The 15,375-nt window shown below is 44.2% G+C and overlaps 1 protein-coding gene and 1 long non-coding RNA gene across 3 annotated transcripts; both read left to right on the plus strand.

The window, feature by feature from the left end:
* The first annotated feature begins 717 nt into the window (after positions 1-717).
* On the plus strand, positions 718-7,166 carry LOC136491342 (cyclin-T1-3-like). 2 transcript variants are annotated; one of them, XM_066487613.1, is made up of 7 exons: positions 718-1,093; positions 2,198-2,491; positions 4,421-4,502; positions 4,896-5,030; positions 5,250-5,425; positions 5,507-5,658; positions 6,139-7,166. In XM_066487613.1, exons 1-7 carry the CDS (start codon positions 741-743, stop codon positions 6,825-6,827), a joined length of 1,881 nt encoding a protein of 626 aa, XP_066343710.1. In that variant the 5' UTR covers positions 718-740; the 3' UTR covers positions 6,828-7,166. The 2 variants fall into 2 exon arrangements, with proteins under 2 accessions (XP_066343710.1, XP_066343711.1); XM_066487614.1 differs by having other exon boundaries at positions 956-1,093; positions 2,229-2,491.
* Positions 7,167-8,113: 947 nt separating this feature from the next.
* Positions 8,114-9,675, plus strand: LOC136493557 (uncharacterized). The gene is made up of 3 exons (XR_010768377.1): positions 8,114-8,390; positions 8,633-8,706; positions 9,512-9,675. It is a non-coding gene; the product is annotated as an uncharacterized lncRNA (long non-coding RNA).
* Positions 9,676-15,375: the final 5,700 nt, after the last annotated feature.

Consider the following 15,375-nt stretch of genomic DNA (forward strand, 5'->3'; position numbering starts at 1 on the left):
TACCTGTCGGCTTCGAACGGGAGGGGCCGCACCCTAGAGGCACGGCGGCCGCGTCAGCCCCGCACCGCCGGGGGCCGACTAGCCTGACCGGGCGTCGCCCCGAATGGCCGCTGCGAGCTGGCTAGCTAGGCGCCGCCCCTGGTTGGCTGGTTGGAGGCCGCGCACGGACCACCTGAGCCGCCGGGATGTCACGCACGGACGCCTGCACCGCCTCTGCCTCCGGGATGCAGCACCGGGACGCCACGCCGCCTATGCTACCAGGAAGGTGGCCTCGCGGGGCAGGGAACGGCGGTTTTGCGAGCAGTAGGGAAGGGCGAGCCACGGACGTGAGGGTGGGGCAGGGAAAGGCGAGCTGGGCGTGATTGGTGGACGTGATCTCGCGAGCGTGATTGAAGGATGTGGGAGCGAGCGCGCGGGGAGGCGGTCGCACGGAGCGCGCAGGGAGGATGTGGGAGCGAGCGCGTGGGGACGCGGTATCGCTGCAGGCAGCAGACCGACGACCCAAAACAAATGTCGCACCAAAAAATATCTAATGCTTTGTTCTTTTTAGTTGTAACATATGTACACACACATGTGTGTGTATATATATATATATATATATATATATATATATATATATATATATATATATATATATATATTGCAGGAGACCATGCCGCCAGCCTGCAAAAATCTGGCCGTCGATTCCCCGAGCAAAGGCCCGCGATTAATGCCTCCGCTTCAGTCGCTGCTTTGCCTCTATGGCAGAGAGTCCGCGTCCACTCACCTCAGCTAGGGTTTCGGACTCGAGGCCATTCCTCTCCTTCCCCAAGTCGATCCCCAGACGGGCATCCCCCGAGCCCCGACGCTCCAGGCGGCCAGCCCCACCTCCCACCTCCCAGCGCCCCTCGCCGTCAGCCGCCCCCACCCCCGTCGCCCCCACCGCTGCTTCATCACCTAGTCCTGCCGCCGCCGCCACCCGTCGCCCACAGCGCCGCTCCCGACAGCCACCGTCCCAGCGGCGCGCCCCTCCGCCTTCCGCTGCTCCAGATCCGAGGCAGGTCACCGCTGGGGACGCAGCACGAGCGCCAGAGCTGTTCGCTGGAGCTAACGGGTATGCCCATGCTTACATTTTTTTTTTCTTTCCGAAATTCGAATCCGAAAGGATGTGCAGTTTGCTTAAGCTGTTAAGCATAGGGGGAAATGGGAAAAGGATCACATTTCTGTGCAGCTCCTGTGAATTTACATCCATTCGTGCATGTTCGTTGCTGCAAATGTCTTGTGAAGCAAGGTCGATAAGAGCAAACTAATTGGTCTCCGTATTTGCATCCAATTCTCTTTATCGTTAAGCCCAGTGTGCAATTTGTTGTGTGTTACTCCTTATTACTAAGCATTTAAGCTTCTTTTCTCTCTCTGGAACTCGTCTACCTTTAATCGACTCTAGCACAGATCGTGTAGAGTAAGTGGATGGAGGGCCCGTTGAGGCATTATCAAGCTAAGAACAATCATGATCGGAAATATTTGCAACATTTCTGTCTTGTGCACGCCCGATTACACTCAAACAGCAACTGACCAACCCCCAATACTCGTACATGAGTGATGCATTAACTACATCAAAATTGTGTATTCTTTTTGGACAGAAGGCTTCTGCCCAGCTTTATGTGAAGCAAAATAGTCTGCTGAGATTACCTGCTCTTACATAGTACATGCTTGACTTGCCAACGAAGAAGAAGAATCCGTGCCTAGGATCAGCGTCCACAAATTACATGGCAAATTTTAACACTTGCTGCTTTAGCCTAAAACAAGTCACAGCCCACTGTAAAAACCTCTGGACCCATCAGAGAACCAAACAAACATAATGACAGTTTTTACCCAACAAACCAGACAGCTGAAACCTATTTTCTCCTCCTCCTCCTAGTTAAAAAGCCTCCATCGCTTTTAACCAGGAAAGTACTGCTAGAAAGAGAATCCCAACATGTAGGCTGTTGTCCAGTGAATGATGAGTGTGCTCTATAATTAAGGCGACATCATTTGTTTAGTGTTACTTACCATTGCCCATCTGTAAACCTTTTTGAAGCATTTGGGTACCTTGAATAACATACAAGTCCTAAATGTGATTACGGACTCTGGTGTTTAGACTTTAGACATGTACATGCACTGATTCTTTAATATTGCATAACCAGTCATTTACCCAGCTACTATTTGATTTTGCAACCAGTAACACTGTATGGCACACTTCTTCGCTTCAGGATTTTGAGAAGAGGAATATAATCATGGATATCATGCAGACTAGTGACTCTTCGCATCATGGAATTGTAGAAAATAGCCCGTACAGAATTCCATATGACAGACATGCAGAAGGTGGTCAACTTGGTGCTTCATGGTATTTTAGTAGAAAAGAAATAGAGGAGAATTCCCTATCGAGGAGAGATGGCATTGATCTGAAGAAAGAGTCTTATCTTCGCAAGTCATATTGCACATTTCTGCAGGATTTGGGGATGAGGCTTAAAGTGTAAGTATATATTATACCACAAGTTCTTTGTCAATTATTTTTACTTGTATTTCCTGAAAATATAATATCCATTCGCCTGTAATATCTATAGTTGTTATTTTCAAATTTATTTAGATAACTTTCTAATTTTCTGGAGCTTAGTTTTCCTAGGGCGAATACCATTTATCCCCTAAACTTTGGGGTGGAAGTTGAGATTTCACCCTAACATAAGGCCAGATATCTTTTTTACCTTAGACTTTACACCATACAAACAACACCCTAACTTTGAAAAGTGTTTCTTGCCTATGAGAAAGGAATGCATGGGTTGTTTAACATGTAAGAGTGAATGCCACTTCATTTTGTTTAAATGTTTTATTGATAAGGAAAAAATATTAGGTCCCATGTTTTATATGAAGGAAGTCTTCATCTCCATGCAGCCACAGACTGGTGTTTTCACTTGTGGGCTGTGGCAATGGGTTGTTGTCTGGTTCAGCAAAATCACGCTCCAGAAACAATTCACTGTGTCATATTATGTGTCAAAATCGAAGGGCGGGCCTGGTGCAAGCGGTAGAGTCTTACCGCCTGTGACCGGAAGGTCCCGGGTTCGAGTCGCGGTCTCCTCGCATTGCACAGGCGAGGGTAAGGCTTGCCACTAACACCCTTCCCCAGACCCCGCACAGAGCGGGAGCTCTCTGCACTGGGTACACCCTTTTTTTATATTATGTGTCAAAATCGCTAACTCGAGCTTGCCACATAGCTAAAAGCACCCTCCAATACCTGCTAGGTGTTATTTGAACGGTATAATTTAGGGTGAAAAGTGTTCCAAGTTCCTACTGTTTTTCCCCTGTTAACTGTATATAAATGATTTATGACTGATGCCATATTCACATCTGTTAACCTGTAACATATAAAGTATAAATGACAGCATCTCCTTATGGTCAACAGCATCTGAATTATAAATGTGAGTGCTGGTAGATGACAGCTTTTGTATTCTAGAATAGCTTGAGTCCTAGGCAGCACCCTTTGGTAAGACTTGACGACATTAATAATTGCTAAAAACATAAAACATGAGCAACCTTTGTTTGGATCTTCGGGATGGTAACATGCTATTCCAAATATTATGAAATCCTTTTATTGAGATAGATGGCCAAGCATACTAGTAGAACTATTTAGAGTCAGTTGCCTAGCGCACCTTGCCGCTAGGGACCACCTCAATGGATCTTTTATTATGGCACTATGTCTATTTAATACTTTGTGCTTCTGTATATTGAATTGACTTCTCCAGTTTCTCCTGGTATTTTAGTAGAACTATTGAGTACTTATCTTTAATTCTTTATTATAGTTTATACAAACATGTGTTATCTGCCCATTTTAGACAGTTTAAGGTCTTATTATTCAGTTGTTCAAGTTGATTTCTATGCGTCCATTGATTTTTTTGATAGTTCTCTATATGCATGCTTAGTTTTCTGTGTCTGCAATGTAGATCATTTGGTACCAAATAGATCTCATTTGTTGATTGTTATTGCACACACCTGTTAATTCAATTTTATATCTGATAGTTGACATATAACTGTCCGCAACAGTGCTCCTTTTGTAATAAACTAAGACCTGATGGTTTCATGAGCACAAGTGTCAAATGGGTAAACAGCTTCGTTAGTAATCAATGCAATTGCAATCAAGGGATGGTGAATTTTCTACTTTAATACTGGTTATATTGTGGTTGCTAGTTCTTGCCTAGCATGTCATGAGCAGTTGATAACATCCTTGTTTTTAGTTAGGTGGAACAGATAATGCACAACACTGTTTAGCACTGTATTTCAGTTGCCTGACTGCCTGAAAATAACTGTATTTTGATTGTCTACTAGCTGGTAAACATGCCTGCTTGTTTGAGTTGAAACCTTTTATATATGTAATTTTTTTCTTCTAATGCCGACTGACTCTGTAATGTAGGCCTCAAGTGACAATTGCTACTGCTATAGTGTTCTGTCATCGGTTTTTTCTTCGTCAATCTCATGCAAAAAATGACAGACGGGTAAGTTTTCTGGATGTTTTTTTAACCTTTTGGCCTCTGTGTTTATAACATGATTGTAAAGAGTAATTTTCTTTATACACATAAATCACCTGGACACTTTGGTCTACATTGTAGTCAGCACAATCTCAGTATGTAGTAACTGGTAAATCTCCGGCGCTCACAGTTCCCGTACCACCTACATGTGGAAGACAAAAATATTTGTTTTCACATATAAAACACATGTTTTATTAGATGTGTTAAAAAAAAGAAAATCCTCATTATTAAAAATTTAAGTTTGTTATCAATACATGCATTTCTTTTTAGCATACTGGCGCCGTTTGCTTATTTCTCCTGGATAGTTATTCATCATCTGCTAATGAAAGTTTTAATATATAAGTTCATTATAACATGCAGACAATTGCAACAGTATGTATGTTCTTGGCGGGAAAAGTTGAAGAAACGCCCAGACCTCTGAAGGATGTCATACTCCTTTCATATGAGATCATCCACAAAAAGGATCCTGCTGCAGTTCAACGAATAAAACAGAAGGTGATTTGATTTAGAGCATTTAATAATATCTTGATGTTCCTGTTCTAGGTAATCTGAACTTTGTAACTTATGATGTTATTATCCTTTTCTTTCCTTTCCATTTCTCCTATGATAGTACTTTTTTAAAGGCAAGGCCAGGACTGCTCTTTTTATGCAATTTTACGTCCTGATTACTGTGGCACACAACAATAACTGAGGCTGTTTGTTTTGTTTCTTCAGGAAGTATATGAACAACAGAAGGAACTTATTTTACTTGGGGAACGTGTTGTGCTTGTAACACTTGGTTTTGATTTGAATGTGAACCATCCTTACAAGCCCTTGGTTGAAGCAATAAAAAAGTTCAAGGTTGCTCAAAATGCACTTGCTCAAGTTGCCTGGAATTTTGTCAATGATGGGTATGCTAAAATTACTCTTCCTCATTACAAATAGTAATCCACAAACATGCCTATTTACTACGCCTTAAAAGGGGTGTACAGGCTCCGCACTTCACTTTGCCTGCAATTTAAACCGCACCATATTGCGGCTGGCGCAATCTTCCTGGCTGCGAAGTTTCTCAAAGTCAAGCTTCCATCAGATGGCGACAAGGTCTGGTGGCAAGAGTTTGATGTAACTCCGCGGCAGTTGGAAGGTTGGTCTCTAGATGCAAAGTCACTAGTGCGCACCTTAACTGCACTAATGTAAAACTTAATTTTCTTGAGTGCTAGTTTCCTACTTATTAGCTATCTAGTAATCCTATGAAAATTGGACAGCGAAAGATAATTGGCGTGTCCAAAAATGATCGTGGAACTAAGATAGGTTGAAGGCACACATAATTCCATGATCTATGGCTCTATACTCAAGGCAATCCCATTTGACTTTAGATGCATTCTGGGGACATGCCAAGGACATGTAGTCAGGAATAATTGGTTGGTGATGTCATTTTAGTGCATTTTTTTAGTTAGATCTTGCCAATCTTGCATTTTTCTCTATATCTTTTTGCCACCATGATGCTTCTTTTGGTCCTTTTCTTCACTTTGGATGCTATATTTTTGTTTTGAAAGATCATTTTTATGAATTATTCCATCAAAGATACATGCTTATGCTTTGTGTTTCTGGTTACTCCTTTCAGAGGTTAGCAACCAGATGTTGGAACTCTATGAGCAAAACCATGTTCAACCAACACCACCACAAGGTAATGATACTGAAGGCAGTTCTGCAAGTGTTGCGAATCAACGTGCTTCTGGTAAAGTTCCAGGAGTAGCTGATGAACCTCCTGCCCATGAACATAATCAAGCACCCAGACAATCAAGCCAGCAGAACATGTCAGGCCACCATGGCTATGACCACCCTCATCCGGAGAAGCAAAACTATAGGATACCTCCAAATGAAGCAAGGGATGGCACTGCTAATAGCAACGAAGGTCCCAATGTGTCGTCCTCGATGATGGATGCAATGAAGAAGATAAACAAGGATAAGGTGAAAGCGGCCCTGGAGAAGCGGAGGAAATCGAAAGGTGACCTTTCAAGAAAGGCTGATGTGATGGATGATGATGACCTCATTGAGAGGGAGCTGGAACATGGCGTGGAGTTGGCTGTCGAGGATGAGAAGATCAAGCAGGAGAGAAGGCAGAGCTGGCCTCATCCTGCACACCGTGTAGACCACCAGAGCACCAACCATGAGAATACCGAAGAGGGTGAGCTGTCCATGGACAGTCAAGAATACCATTCTCCGGAGCATGACAATCGGAAGAGAAAGGATGCGCATGAGCACCGGAACTATGATCGTGACGAAAGGGACCTTAAAAGGCTAAGGTCTTGAGAGTTACACCTTTGTGGGAGTCTCATGTTGTTTGGACTATAACATGATGTGGAACCTATCTTTCTGTCACAGGTGTACTAGATGCTTATTTGGTGTGCTGGGGGATTTGAACTGTGACATATATAAGTCAAGATGGTTTCCCCACGAATCATGTATGTGTTAAGCCATGTTGGCAATTGAGATGACGCTGTGACTTGAGTATTCCACAGGTTTATGCTGGAAACAATATTAAGGAAGCTGCATCCAACGGCTATCTGAAGTGTGTATGTATTTGATTCCAAGGTTACCTGAACCCAAATGGTAGCATGCCATTTTATTATTATTCGTCTATCTTGGACTTGGAACGCTGGTACTGGGGATGAGATCGATCGTGCATAGATTATTGTTGATTTTGATACCATGCAATGTGCATGTTCTCTCCTTCCTAAATTATGGGTTGTTTTGGCTTTTTAGATACATAGTTTTTATTATCTTTATACACTAGATATAGGTAAAGAAACACATCTAGTCTAGAAAAGTAAAAAAGAGTAGCATGGAAGAGAGAATTCTTACTGGTGCTGTTCGTTTGCTCGTTCTATGGGCATACAATATACCACCTATTTGTCGCTGCTTGGAACAGGATAATTTTTACACATTTTTTCTTTAAACATAGTACATTTGCAAGCTTATTACTATGAATGCACGCATACATGGACACCCTATCATAAGAGCAGGGATGATCTTGAGATTTGGGTGGCTATGAATGTACGCACACATCGGCGCCCTATCATAAGACTCTTAAGAGGAGGGCCGACCTTGAGATTTAGGTGGCACAAGGCAAAGTCTCAACATTATCTATTTCTGACCAGTACTCCTTCGGTCCAAAAACAGGCATCGTTTTAGCCTCTGATGCAATGACCAAGGAGCACCAAAGCCACACCAATTTACAATTAATCGCTCCGCTACTCTTAAGGCCAGTTTCAATGGAAGTTTTATTAGAATTTGATTTGTATTTAATAGGGTGCTACGTAAACGCTTTTGATGATGTGACAACGTATTTAATTAGAAAGAGAAAAAGTGAGTTTTATGGAGGATAAAACTCTCTTGTTATGATTATCAACTTTCCATGAGTTATGAAATTAAATATTAATGAAACCAAAGAATGAAACTCTCCATTGAGAGTGAACGTTTACGTCACGAAACTTAGCACTTTGACTGGCCTTAATGAATTTGATTATGCTGATGCCCTCGCAGGCTCGCACTCTGCTGCAATGAATTCGATGAGAATATGAAATGATGAGGAATTGAGTAGCGGCGTAGATAAAAGGACTGCAGCACTCCTTAGGAAAATCAATGCCATAATAAACTTCTCGACTTTCCTCTGCAGTCGTTCATCTGAACCTTCCATTTGAGTCTCACAGCCCGATCAAGTACAGCAGCCCGGCCATCTCAACCCAAGGAGGCAACGCGATGTCTCTTGGGCAGTTGGGGGCTCGGTCATTCGTAGTCGCCGTTGTCTTTGTTCTCCCCGTCAGGCCGCCACAGCTCGCCGGCGCTCTCCTCACCGCCACCGAGCACCACCAGGTACGCCCTCCGCTTGATCTTCCCCTCCTGCCGTGCGAAGCCGTGCGAGCAAACTTTAACGTAGTTCGTAAGTACGCCTTCCCCTTCCTGCTGTGCGAAACCGTGCGTCCAAACCCTAACATAATATTCGTATTCGGATCTGAATCTAATTACAAGTGTATATGCATGTATTATGCCTACTAACTTCGATTGTTTTGCAAAAATTATCCATGTCCTTCACTGGGTCCGCCCCTGCTTGACAGAGCAAACAGAGCAAGGAGATAGATTAAGAATGGCTGCGCGGAGCAGTTCTATGGCCGCCGAGGATGACTACGAGGTACGTTCCAGTTCTTTCCTCTCTTTCTTACAGTTGCTCTGTTTCCCCGCTTACTATTGCGATTAAATTGTACTAGTTTAGACATGTGCAGAGTTACGGCCTTATTGAGCAACCGGAAATTGCTAGATGGTGGATGAACAAGTGACATTTTTAACTACTATAGGGCAAGATATTTAGGTAGTAAAGTAGAATTGGAGTATCTTTTGTTGTTGGATGAGTTCACCTTCAGTTTTTACTTGTACTTGGGTAGATTTCTCGATTGATGACTTCATTTATACAGATTCCAGGGATACAATTGTTCTGAGAAAGTTTAGTAGCTTTGTGCTGTTTTTGGGTGTGATTAGGTTGAATGGAAAAAAAAAATCAATTGTCAACATATTTTTGGGTGATAGTGCAAGCTTTAATGCCTAGGGTACTAGAGCTGGATATGTAGAATTGTATTTCGCAAAAAATAAGAAATATATAGCAGTATAAATACATACTCCCTTGATTCCAAATTGTAAGTCGTTCGGGCTTTTAGAGATACATAGCTGCTTTTACTAGGTATCTAGGTACATAGCAGATGCTATGTATCTCTAAAAGCCAGAACGACTTACAATTTGCATTGGAGGGAGTATTTGTTTTGAGTTACATTGGACCATGACTAGATCATGATGTTGAATCATGTGGCAGCAGAATAATGGTGTTTTCCAGAGGATGCAAATACCATCCACAGTAACATAACATTTTTTTGTCACATCCATATAGGTCTAAGTTTACTCTGAATTGAGATTGTATGTGCTCTTATAGTGTTGATGTTATGCAGACTGAACAAAAGAAGCAAGCTGCTGCAGATGTTCTTTTTCACTATTCACAATTTGTTATGGTCTGCATTGGTGAGGATGTTCGCCCTACTTATCTCAGGTTGCATCTTATGAAGGCATATTTATATTTGTTATAATCAAGGATTCAAGGTTGACCTTTGTGGTTCCTCTATCTTGTGAATTTATCATATGCTTTTCTTTTGCTGAGATTTTTTTTTTCTCGTGTATCATTGCATTGAAAAGAAAAAAAAAGGACCCTTACAAAACACCACACACACCCAAAAGGAAACTACAAATCACCTTCCTTCGCGTCAGTAAAAGAAAAGGATACGACTGCAACCTAAAAACACACACACACCTTACTGAGACGACTGGGTGAAAAGGTAAAAAATACCTTTAGCCCCAGCCAAAGCGCACAACTGTAGCTCCTCACTAGAAAACAATAAGGCTCTAGCCAAACAAGGAGGTACTCCGTCAAAAATACATCTATTGTGGTGATTCCAAATGGTCCAAGCCCCAAGAATCACAAGGGAGTTGAGGCCTTTATGCAGTTGTCCTCCAAGGCTCCAACAGGAAGAATAATCTTCTCCCACCAATCATCAAATAACTCTTCTCCAATCCGAGGGGCAAGGATCTGTAGGCCTACTCTGTGGAATAATCTGTACCAAAAATCTCCAGCAAAGACACAAGAAAGGAGAAGATGGTTTATGGCTTCCTCATCTTGATCACAATGAGGACACCTCTCTGGATGTGGGAGCCCTCGCCTTGCCAGTTGATTGGCCGTCCAACACCTGTCATGAGCTACCAGCCACATGAAGAAAACAATTGTTCCCCTTGTAGATCAATGCTTTGTTCTTGTTAGTTTCCTTCTTATTTATCGTTTGCATGACTATTTGCTGGTCCCGATGTACTTTATGTGTCTAGATACTAAAATTGAGAGGTGCCTCTACATATTTAGTGAGAAAGGGTAAGCGATAACAATGGTTGCTCGGCTAATCCAAGCAAAGGTTAAAAGTATCCCCAAAATCAGTCATCTACGTTTTATAAAACGTTCTGCTTTATCTTCTTGTCATGTGTGCACCCCCTCTCTGTATTTTTTGGTTGTTCATAGACAGGTCTCATAATTTGTACAAAAAGCTGTACTACAATCAATTGAACATATGAAAAGTTTTTTAGTATTCCCATTGTTCCCACCATCTCCATCCTAAGCAATGGCAACTGTTGAATATAACCATTGTTTTAACATACTTGTTGCAACCATAAAATCAAACGAAATTTTGCTCAGGGACATTGCAAAAAGGTCTAATATGATGTTAGACACCGCTAACTCCAAAATATACCTAGTACCATTATGAAATCGTGATTCTTAGCTGCTGGACACCGCACTGAAAGGTCCTTGTTTGGTTTTGGTAATTGAGTGACAACCTAGGTGGATTAATTGTGTTTATGTGAGATACACAGGTGATTAGTCCACAGGTACATGTGTGTGAGCAACATATGCCGTGAAGGTGAAAATGGCTTGGAGATGTTGCAAAGCTCACACATGTGATGATGAAGGAGCTTAAATGCACATGAGACATGACATTGAGTCATGTGATCAAGGTGGAGAAGATCAAGACAAGACTTGGCTTGATGGACCGGTTGCAAGCGTGAAGGGCAAGTCGAAGGCTTTGAAGTGATGGACCGCGTGGCGGTGAAGCTTGAGCAAGACTTGGCGCCGATGGACGATGGCAACGGTGAAGAGCAAGTGAAGTCAAGATCGATGAACCAATATGATCACGTGATGATATGAAGTGGATCATATCATTGTTGATCATGTTGGTGCATGTGTTGCATCGACGTTGGAGGAGATGGAATGGAATGCGCAAGGCAAAGGTATAACCTAGGGCATTTCATTTCACCGGTCATAGGTGTGTAGAGAAGTTTATGACCGGGTTTAGGATAGATGGCCGTGCTATCAAGAGGGGCAAACTTGTTTGCATATCGGTCATCTAGTGCCACTCGAGTGATCTAACTTTGCATTATCGCTAGGATCGAGTGGCGTGGCAAGTTGAGTGGCTAACATCCTTTGGGAAATGATTGTGAAAATGCTAACACACATACACATGGTGGTGTACACTTGGTGGTGTTGGCACATTTACAAAGGAGGTGGTGTTTGTAGGGGTAAGATGGGTTTGGGTCGGCGGGATTCGGCGCTTTCGGGAAAATGGAAAGCCTATTTTCTATTGCGCCGGATGCAAATTCTTGGTGGTTAGCTCATTGGAGCAAGGGTGAAGAAGTTAGAAGTGAAAACGTGTTGGTCGCGAAGATGCTGGCGTCGGTCAACTGATCGGACGCTGGATCTGAATGCACCGGACGCTGGAAGGTTGCGTCCGGTCAGGCTGACGTACGGTGATGCAGTAGCTGGAGTGTGACCGGACGCTGGCTGCGTCCGATCGCGTTCGACCGGACGTGTCCGGTCATGCTCAGGAGCTTACTGGAAACGACCGGACGCTGAGGGTCCAGCGTCCGGTCAGTTGAAGCTGCTGCGTCCGGTCAGGTCAAGTGACCGTTGGAACCGGGACACGTGGCCGTCTGCGGGCGACTGGACGCTGAGGTCCAGCGTCCGGTCAACACGACCGGAGCGTCTGGTCGGCCCGTCCGTTGCCCAGTGAATGGGTAACGGCTAGTTTAGCCCTTGGGGCTATAAATAGAAGTGGCCTTCGGCCATGGCTGGTGCTGAGCACCTCAAGGGACTTAGTGTCCATGCTTGTGAGTGCTTGGGAGCCCTCCATCACACATCTACTTGATAGTGATCATTCGATTGTGTGAGTGAGTGATTCTAGTGCGATTGTATCGTGAGGTTGCATCGAGTGGCACTAATTGATCGAGTTGCAAGCCGGTGGTGCTTGTTACTCTTGGAGGTTGCCACCTCCTAGACGGCTTGGTGGTGGTCTCCGTCGAAGCGCGCAAGAAGCTTGTGCGGCGCTCCGGAGAAGTGCTTGTGAGGGGCATTGTGCTCGCCCCGCGGGAGCCGCGAAGAGCAACTCTAGTAAAGCGTGTCATTGAGCTACCCTCACTCAAGGGGTAGGTTCTTGCGGCGCCCGACGTGCGGGCTTAGCGGGTGATGCTAATTAGCCGCCGAACCACCAAGTGAGCGGTCGACACAACGGGGACTAGCGTGTTGGCAAACACGTGAACCTCGGGAGAAAAATTATCGTGTCAACCTTGTTCTTCCCGTTGGTTTGCATCCCCATTACACAAGCTTGCAATTACTTTTATACATATTAAGCTTGTGTAGTTGCTCTTGTAATTAGATAGCTTGTGTAGCTTGCTAATTACCTTCTTGCTTGTGTAGCATAGAAGTAGCTCCCTTGCGTGGCTAATTTGGGTTTAGTAACCTTGTTAGTCACATTGCTTAGTTTGTGTAGCTAAGTATTTGCGCTCTCTAATTAGGCATTGGTTGCCTTGTTATTGAGCATTGCTAGTGAGCTTAGTTAGCTTTGTGCTTTTGCTTACTAGCATGTGTAGGAGCTCCCTTGTTGCTTAAAGTACTAGTGGCATAGTTTTGTGTAATCTTGCTCCTAGAATTGGTTAAGTGAGCTCTAGCTAGCCCGACACCTTTGTTGCATATTTGTTATCTTTGCAAGGTGCTAGTAAACATATATAGTGGGGTGTCTTGGCTAGACCGATAGTTTTAATTCCGCATTTGTATCGGTTAGCCGACGCGATTAAGTTTTAGAAAAGACTATTCACCCCCCCTCTAGTCGCCATCTCGACCCTTCACGCACCCATTAAAATATTAATTTTTCATGGTTTGGGAGAGAGAAAGGGCACTGAATAGATGAAATTGCCCCTGCGATTCATCTTCCACCTTTATCAGGCTGCCATGGCTCAGTGCTGTGCACGTTTGGGTGGAGGGGTGGGGGTGGGAGGCGCTCCGGCCAGGCCCTCTAGCCTGCGGACCTACAAGCCGCCCGCCCGTGGCCTGCTCCCTCTGATCCTTGGCCTTGCCGACGTTGTGCCGGGGGGCGGGCGGGGCCTCGTCGAGGGCGGGCTCGCCGGAGCCCGGACAAGCTCGTCCTCGTCCGTCTCCTACAGATCCGGCGGTGCAGGCATAGGTGCATGCGGTGGGGCTCTTTCGGACGGCATCAGTCGTGCGCTCGCCTTCCGCCTCGCCGCGGCAATGTCGGAGCTCGGAAAACCTCGACGCGGTCCTCGTTGGTCGGAGACCCAGGCCCGCATTCTCCTGTAGGGACAGCGTGACTCCGGCGGCGACCGGTCTTCTCTTCTTGTGGGGGATGGAGGCGTGGCCAGGGACGGGGACATGGTCGGGGGTACGCGGCCGCCGGGGACGCGGTGCGACCATGGCGGACGGCGGGGACAGGGGCGCGAGGGCGCGACCGGGGAACAGGGACCTGGCCAGGGGCACGCGGCCTCACCGGGGATGAGGGCACGGCGCGGCGTTGGACATGGTGGCGGCGACGCACAGTCAGACTCGGGACGGCGTGGTGAAGAGCTCAGGGAAGGAGGTGCCAGAGGTTGAAGACGAGGGCAGTTTAGACATTTCCCCCACATTCTCTCTCTCCAAAACTAAAAAATGTATAAAATAATCGGTACGGTGTCGCTGGACAAAGAATCAGAAATTTGTAATGTCCGTCAGCAAATTTCGACGTTAGCGGTGTCCAACAGCATATTAGACGTTTGTGCAATGTCCCTGAGCAAAATTTCCCTAAAATCAACTGGCTATTCTAAGTTGAGAGGTCAAACTATAAATACAGATAACATCCACTTAATCTTGTTTGGTGAGCTATAAAGAGGGGTTTGAGGAGTTGGATTTATTTTGAACCTACATGACAAGCTTGGCGAGCCTTAATTTATTTTGTTTTTCTATCGTACAGATTCTTGCCTGACCTCAGTTTTTTTTTCTATGGAACATTTTGCTACTTTGAGTTGTTGGGATCATATCAGTTGCTTTTATGTTGTTTCACTATCAGTCCTCTTGTCAGATCCCTTCCATTCTTGTCAGTTGGTTTTGTTGCTTGTTTGGGGACCTGAGGCAGTTAGCTGATTTGTCTGTTGACCTAACTTTTCCAAACCCAAGTTATGATTTATACTTTGGGTTAATAATTGTTAGCAGTAAGACAGTAACTCAACATGTACAGATTGAGTCTTAAAAAGGAATAAGAAAAGGAACTATTTGCTAGAAAAACTCTGAGATGATGACCTTGTTCATGCTTAGGGCTGGATATCGAGCCAGCTCGGCTCGGCTCGGTCCAGTTCTAGCTGGCTCGTTAGGCTAGCGTAAATGTTGTTGTATTTTTCTTAAAAAAAAAGCAAATGCCGTATATAAAGATGGCAGGTGAATATTGTGTTTTGAATAGTCACGTTTGCTTATGGCTAGGCCTAATTGTTAGCTGTGCTAAAAGTTAGATGGAACTGATTGGATCTTTAGGTAATACTTAGTAGTTGTGTAGATACATAGCAACTGACCATAATACCCATGTCTTTATCCTCATACTGGACTAGAGGCAACAGGTACCCGAAACCTTTACCCTACTAGCCTACTAGGGCATGTGCATGAGTAAGTTCCTCTATTTGTGAGTTTTTTAATGATTAAAGCTAGATCCTGCGGATTTGTGGGCATGGGTCTACGAGCGTATACTCCTGTAAACATTAAACTCAGTAAACAGTAGACTCATGGGTTTGCTAAAAAAAAAGTAAACTCATGGGTTCTTTAAACTTGTCGATCATAGCATTTTACTCGGCGTAAACCTATACACAAACATCAAATATGATTTTTATATTTCTATAGAAAGATACTTACAAAAAAGTATGGAAACGCAAAGAAATAACGAAATAGAAAAGAACTGTTGAGACGTACTCC

This window comes from Miscanthus floridulus, chromosome 11 (assembly GCF_019320115.1).
Source record: "Miscanthus floridulus cultivar M001 chromosome 11, ASM1932011v1, whole genome shotgun sequence".
Taxonomy (NCBI): Eukaryota; Viridiplantae; Streptophyta; class Magnoliopsida; order Poales; family Poaceae; genus Miscanthus; species Miscanthus floridulus.